Source organism: Pongo abelii, chromosome 8 (genome assembly GCF_028885655.2).
Source record: "Pongo abelii isolate AG06213 chromosome 8, NHGRI_mPonAbe1-v2.0_pri, whole genome shotgun sequence".
NCBI lineage: Eukaryota > Metazoa > Chordata > Mammalia > Primates > Hominidae > Pongo > Pongo abelii.
The window spans coordinates 66,048,564-66,056,248 of NC_071993.2; the positions used below are offsets into that span (position 1 = coordinate 66,048,564).

At 47.7% G+C, this 7,685-nt stretch overlaps 1 protein-coding gene across 1 annotated transcript in view; it reads left to right on the forward strand.

Moving 5' to 3' along the window:
- POLR3A (RNA polymerase III subunit A) overlaps positions 1-5,713 on the forward strand; it is a 54,642-nt gene extending 48,929 nt beyond the window's left edge. Inside the window, exons 30-31 of the mRNA XM_024253986.3 lie at positions 575-707; positions 3,246-5,713. Of these exons, the coding sequence (XP_024109754.1) occupies positions 575-707; positions 3,246-3,394 (282 nt within the window). The 3' untranslated portion in view covers positions 3,395-5,713. The remainder of the gene's footprint in view (positions 1-574; positions 708-3,245) is intronic.
- Positions 5,714-7,685: the final 1,972 nt, after the last annotated feature.

The window sequence follows — 7,685 nt, forward strand, 5'->3', positions numbered from 1 at the left end:
AAATGGCCCATTTCCTACCACCCTGAGGCTGTCGGTTCGAAGTCTTCTGTGAAGTCCTATTCTTTATGCATCTTTTACTTTAGTCGCAGGAAACTGTGCATGCAGTTTTTGTTCTGACTTTTTGTTTAACATCACAAATATTTTCCATCTTGTTTCATGGTTTTAATAAATATACTTTTAAAATTATGGCACAATATTCCTTTGAGTAGAATTACCTAAATTTAATTAATTCTCTTCATACTTGAGGTTTTTACATTCTTTTTATTTTTAGTTCTTTAAGCCATAAGAAATCTCTTCAGAAATACTCCCCTTTTTTAAAGTTAGTCTCTGAATTCTAGTTCTCAATTCTTCTTTGTTCCGATGGCATCTGGATGCAAGTGTGAAGTTCCATGTTGCCGACGATTGACCACCTCAGTGGGACACAGAGGGCGGACCATAGCTCCCCAGGGCCTTTCACACCTGATGTTGGGTCTTGGAGGATTTTTGTTGATTGTATTGAAGGTGCACTGTGCTTTGGTTTCGAGCTTTTGCCATTGGTGTGAGTACCACCGTGACTCTTTCTCCCTTGACGCAGGGTGAAGTCCTGGGCATCACTAGGTTTGGCCTGGCCAAGATGAAGGAGAGTGTGCTGATGCTGGCCTCCTTTGAGAAGACGGCTGATCATCTCTTTGACGCTGCCTACTTCGGGCAGAAGGACTCCGTGTGTGGTAGGTTTGGTGTTTCTATGAACAGCATCAAAGGCCTTTACTATTTACGAATTAGACCATGGCTAGGCTTCTAAGGGAATGAAAGAAACTGAGTGGCAGAGTGTTTATTTTTTTAAGAATAATGTCATAGACACGAATTGGAACTGCTGGATCTTTTATCTCCAAAGCCTGACCGTAGCATCCTGCATCCCCATTTACATCTGTTGGATGACTTCCCTCTGTTAGCACAGATGGTTTTTGGTCCACGAAGCAAAGAGCATCCCTGGGCGTGTAAGAATTTTTCTAGCCCTTGACTTTGTAGTCAGCCACACTGATCCTGACCCCTGTGTGTGACACCAGGGCTGACAGGAGGGGGTACTGGCTGGGCACTGGGCAGAGCAGAATGTCCTACTGTCCTTGGGAGATGGCCATCGATGCCTGCTGAACCCCTGTGCCAGACACCATATGTGCCAAGTATCTCAACCCACCCATGGGGTGTGGATATTAAGCCCTTTGACAAGTCAGAAGACCAAGGTGACCTCACTTGCTGTCGAGTCTACCAGCAGAGCCTTGCTCTGCACCATGCCTCATCCCCGCCACTCGACAAAACATGGCTTTATGGAGCTGTGCTGGCCTGGGGGAGAGGGAGCACGAGGGGAATTCTCCCCAATGTCTGGCTTCCCTGCCTCTTCCGTGAGACCAGCAGTGACTGCTGAGCTTTGCTCGAGCCTTTCTGATTCTGCAGGAAGACCCTGCAGGCCTGGGGTGAGAGCTGGTAAGGGGCTGGGATTCGAGAGGGCCAGCAACCTGCCCCGGGGCACACGCCAGTCAGGCCCACGCCAGTCAGGCCCACACAGGGATTCCAAGTCTGGCTGCTGTTTCCAGGCCAGAGCTCTGCTTCCCAGTAGCCCTTTGCTCTCTCACCTCCTGCTCTTGTACAGATTGGCATCATTAGAGTATATACCTATTTTTTGCCTCTAAGATTAACTCTTTCTCTTTTCAGAAGGGACAGGGATTGGAGATGGAGGGAAATAAATATTACATAATTCTTTAAGATAAAGAAGGGTGAGAGCCGGGCATGGTGTTGCTATCGTCCCAGCTACTCGGGAGGCTGAGGCAGGACGATCACTTGAGCCCAGGAGTTTGAGGCCAGGCTGGGCAACATAGTGAGAACTCGTGTCTATTTAAATATTTTTAAAATTAAAAAACAAGCGTGGGCCGGGCACGGTGGCTCACGCCTGTAATCCCAGCACTTTGGGAGGCCAACGTGAGTGGATCACGAGGTCAGGAGTTCAAGACCAACCTGGCCAAGATGGTGAGACCCCGTCTCTACTAAAAAAAATACAAAAATTAGCTGGGCACGGTGGCAGGCGCCTGTAATCCCAGCTACTCGGGAGGCTGAGGCAGGAGAATCTCTTGAACCTGGGAGGCAGAGGTTGCAGTGAGGTGAGATCGCACCACTGCACTCTAGCCTGAGCAACAGAGCAGGACTCTGTCTCAAAAAAAAAAAAAAAAAAAAAACGAGCATGAAGGGAAAAGAAAAGGAGCAGCAGTTAGAGTGGGGCGAGAGGGAGGTACACGGAAGACTGGAAGAAAGCCCAAGGCCAAGAGAAGAGCAAGTCTGCCTGACAACAGGACTGAGACCCAGCATTCAAGCCTGACACCTGGAAGCTGGGCTTTTGCTGCAGCTCTGCGGCCCCACACACCACCACCTTTCTCCACCACCAATCTCCTAGACTGCCTGGCACTGCCACCCCACCCCCAATTTGAAGTTTTCCCCTCCTCCTGGTCCTTCAGCACATTGTAATCCAGTGTTCGCCCTCATTGCATGTTGGTCTTTAATTTAGTTTTTTGCCTCTCCGGTTCCTTGTTAGCACAAAGTATACAACACAGTAGCCATTTGCTTGCTCATCGTAGACTCAAGCCTTATGCCAGGTTGACATGGGGCTTGGAGAAAGAATCTGCACCACCCCCTTGATCCTGTAACTCTATAGGTGCCCTGCCTTCTGGGTGTTTCTCATCAGGGCTGTAGATCATCAAGGCTCAGATGCTCTTAAGCCTGGCCTGGCCCCTTCGCCTGAGCACAGCTAACAGCTGCCTACTGCAGTTTCCAAGGGGATTGTATTCTGCTCACTACTGTCCCAGTTGTTTGCTTTTCTTGGAGGCTCTAAGTTAAGGAAGCACTGGGTGGCAAACTTAGAGTTTCCTGAGCATCCTTCAGTATTCTTGCTAAGTTGTGTTCTCAAAGGCAGGGCCCTCCCAGGGTGCCTTTGGCTCAGGTGGGAGAGGAGAACTGGAGGAGCTGACTCTGTCTCCAACAAGCTCCTGGGCTGTGAGCAAGCCCTGCCCTTCCCTGAAAGTGCAGAATCCCCCCATCTGCACTCCACAGCCACCCTTTTTAAATGGGAAGGAAAGAGATTTGCCAAAGTTCAATCAGTTGATGTGGAGTGGCGCTGGGACTCACATCCTAATTTTCTGATACTTAAGCCAATAGTCTTTCTTCCTGAAAACGTACCTTGTGTTTAGAGGCTCTCTGATGTTCATTCTGGTTGGTTTCAGGGGTGTCTGAGTGCATCATCATGGGAATCCCAATGAACATTGGAACCGGGCTCTTCAAGCTGCTTCACAAGGCTGACAGGGACCCAAACCCTCCCAAGAGACCCCTGATCTTCGACACAAATGAATTCCACATCCCCCTTGTCACATAGTCCAAGGAAAGAGGGGACCATGCCTGACTTTGACTCCTTGTCCTGTCTCCAGCTGATGTGAAGAGTTTTGTGCTCCCTGGGACGGGGGTTCTGAGGTCCCCACCTATGCCAGCAATCAGAGAAGCCCCCTTGGCATCCCCAGGAGCAGCTTTTCCTCTGATAGGGCACAGCTCACACCAGTGACCCTGACTGTGCCACGCTGCTCGGGAGGGCTGAGGGTTTTATTGTTTGCTTGCTTGAAACCTAATCTATAGACGGCCCCACAGCTCCTGCACACCCTGCCTCCCTGGACTTAAGGCCCAGCCAGGTGTCATGGTCCATCCCAGCTCACTGCATACATCCGTCGGCTCCCCATGGTGTCTTCACACCTGACGGTGAGCCAGGCCTGAGCCCCGCACAGGCCAGGGCACGTTCTTGGATTTTCCATTCCTTGGTCGTGCTGGAATCTCTCAATGTGACATACTCATGTAAATATTGTTACTATTATTTATTTGTTCCATTTGAGGGATTTGGAATTTTTGTTATTTTAGTTTTATTTTTGAAACCAAGCATCTATAGAAACCAAGAAAGTCAGCATGTAAGCGTCACTGGAAAAACTGGTTTAAGCAAATAGAGCCGTCTGGGATTTATAACTGAGCTGCAACTGTCATGAGGCCCAGGCAGCTCTGTAACATCTTCTGTAGATGCCCCTGGTTACCCTGTTGTTTTCATCTACCTCAGACCCCTATCATGGGGCTCTACCCTGTGACAAGAGCCAAACCCATTCTCCATGGCCTATGGAAGCCTCACTGGAGTTTGGGGCCTGCTGCAATGGGGATGAGATGGTTTTTTGTAGAATTATGCTTATGTTCCTTGGATGATCTCTAGTTGATTTTTTAAGTTCTGAGTTGATGCTATTAAGGTACCCGGGGTAGCCATTGGTTCTTGGATCTGTGTTAGAATGAGTGCTTTCCCTTCCTACTGATGTAATTGTGGATTAGGAATTCTTAACCTGAGTGATTTTTGGCCAGTGGTTGGGTTTAAAATTCTATTAAAATTTGTAGTTTGGGCTGGGTGCTGTGGCTCACACCTATAATCCCAGCAGTTTGGGAGGCCGAGGAGGGCAGATCGCTTGAGCCCAGGAGTTCGAGAGCAGCCTGGGCAACATGACGAAACCCCTTCTCTACAAAGAATACAAAAACTACCCAGGCATGGTGGCGCATGCCTGTTGTCCCTGCTACTGGGGAGGCTGAGGTGGAAGGTTCACTTGAGCCTGGGAGGTGGAGGTTGTAGTGAGCCAAGATCGTGCCACTACACTCCAGCCTGGGCAACAAAGCAAGACCTTGTCTCAAAAAAAAAAAAAATTAAACGTAAAAAAAAATTAATTAATTTTTATAAAAAATTGTAGTTTGACCTTTTGATTTCCCTGCATCTACAAGGTAGACCTATTAACTTCTCTTGGGGTGTCAGTGATGTGAAAAAAAAAAATGCCATTTTTCTTAATGTTTAACCCCCCTTTATCTTTGAATTGAGCTAGAGCCTGGTTTAGGACAGAGGATTAAGTTTGTTAATGAACACTAATTCAGTGCTTCTACTTGAGACCCCACCGAGATCACCAGTTCTCATGTAACCTGGGAAGAGCCATAAAGGGGTACCCTGAACCCCAACTGCCTTCCTGGAAGCATGCCTGGGAAATAAACTGTAGGCCTGATCCAAGTCAGGATCACTGGGATCCGTGCGAAGGCCAGGGGAGGGTGGAATTGAATCATGGGAGGGAACTCCGGCACCTGTTTTCTTCTGCAGGTGACACACACTTTAAATAGAAGAGAGGTTGTGGCTATAACTTGTGGCTGGGAATAATAAAGATGGCACTGCCAAGGAGCCTCACCTTGCTTTAGTGAGTACTCAGTTGGGCGCTGCAGAGTCTGGAGTCTGTGTGAGACGTGTGTGATTGTGATGGGTGCGGATCAGCATATAGCACTTGGGAACAAGGCAGACCTTGGAGCAGAATGGTTATGTGAAGGATCACATCACCCATGGGAAGTCATACGTCCTGGAGGTGCTGGTCCTCCTCCTGGAACTGCCAGCCTTGCTAGGACTATCAACATCAACAGCATTGCCTGGTAAACCCTACTGTTTGTGCTCCCCACTGTGTCCCATGACTGGTGTTAAAATTCTCCCTGCTTTGATCATCTGCCCTGCCCAGGCCTTGGGCTTTATGCCAGCACAGAGCTCAAAGGCCAGGTAGTAGCACATCCTCAAGCATGAGAGCTCAAAGGGTTACATTTGAGTCTCTGTACCTGCTTGGAAGAAATAAAAATACGTGTGAATTCCATCTCATCCATGAATAGTTACATATTCTTGACTAGCAGTCTGTCCAGTTCTTTGCCATTTTTATGTCTTTTTTACAAGGGAGATTAAAATAGCTCCTGACTCAGTTACAGCTCCCTGCTATGTTCAGCACTTTAGGAGTGGGAGAGACATTCTGGACTCTCTCAGTATATATATGTGTCAGTTAAACTATGGTGCCATGTTTCTGTTTCAGGGTTTATCCATGTGTATTCGCATTGATTCATGTCTGATTGAACCTGGCATTGTAGGTTTACTTTTCTTGATTTTTGCTGTCTGTTGGCAGACCTCTTTATTTTTCAACCAAAACCCAAGAGAGGAAATATTTGCGCTATCTAAAACTATAGCAGAATCATCCTTATGGGTTGTGAAAAAGGGCATTGGCCTTGTATGAGCTCTAACTCCTAGAATGAGAACCAACCCCTGCCAGGAGCTCACCTCTTCGGGTGCTGGAGGTCAACAGTGAATGCCCCAGTTACCCCCACCCCTGTGACTTAGAAATGTAGGAAATAAAGTACCCCCTGAGATGCAGCTAATCCAGCCCCAGTAGGAGGTGCTGAAAGGACTCAAGTCCGGAGTCTGAAGGGCCATCTGGCCAGGATCAGGTGCATAGCTTAACTTTTATTCATTCAACAAAGATTTAAGGCTTGCTACTTCCAAGGCACTGTTCTAGGTATTAGGGGTGCAGCAGTAAACACAACAGGTGAATCAGATGTTAATACATCTGGCCAGGCGCGGTGGTTCACGCCTGTAATTCCAGCACTTTGGGAGGCCGAGGCGAGTGGATCACCTGAGGTCAGGAGTTGGAGACCAGCCTGGCCAACATGGTGAAACCCCGTCTCTACTAAAAATAGAAAAATTAGCTGGGTGTGGTGGTGCGTGCCTGTAATCCCAGCTACTGGGGAGGCTGAGGTAGGAGAATTGCTTGAACCAAGGAGGCAGAGGTTGCAGTGAGCCGAGATCACACCATTGCACTACAGCCTGGGAGACAGAGTGAGACTCCATCTCAAAAAAAAAAAAAGATGTTAATACATCTAAAAGGAATTCCACAGAAGCGGGTGAAGCAAAAAGGCTCAGGTTCAGTGTGCAGAAGTGTGTCCAGCACACTCTGGGGTGAAAGCTGCAGATCAAGGGACTGTGCTCCTGTGGGCACATCAGGCCCCACCAGGGTAAAGAAAGGTCCCTCTGTGGCTAGAGCTCTCTGGTTCCAACCCCCCCGACAGGGCCTCTCATGACACTAATTTGGCATCCTTACATTAGACTTGGATTCTGGGGAGTGTGCCCTGAGCGAGGACACAAGCCTGCAATCACTGGGAAAGGTTGCCACCATCCTTTCCTCAACCTACTGGCAGTGTTAGCATGTGAACATTTGAATCCATTAATATTTGCTACACTTCTGCTCTGTGCCAGGCAGTGCACTAGGCCCTTGGGGAAGGTCCCTGCATGAATGGAGCTTACCATCTGGTCAGGGTCATCTTGTTAAGAGCCTGAGTTCTACATTCAGTGTCAGGATTTAAATCCCAACTCCCCCTTTCTCTTTTTTATTTTTATAATTTTTTTTAATTTTAAATAGAGACAGGTCTTGCTATATGTTGCCCAGCTGGTCTCGAACACCTGGGCTCAAGCAATCCTCTCAAAGTGCTGGGATTACAGGCATGAGCCGCCATGCCCAGTGCCAATTCTCCCTTTCCATCTGGTGAACATGAACAAATTACTTAACCTCTCCTTGCCTCACTTTACTCATTTATAAGCTAGGAATACTGTTTAGTAGTGTTTGACTCATTGGGTCATTGTGAGTTTTAAATGTGATTACACATAAAAAGGTCTTAGTACAGTGCCTGGCACATAATACACATTAAATGTTTGCAATTATTAATACAGTGACATTATTTTTTACTGAAAAACATGGTCTGTGAATTCACAACTAAAAACCAATCCCCTGGCTCTCTTTATTTGACCCCAA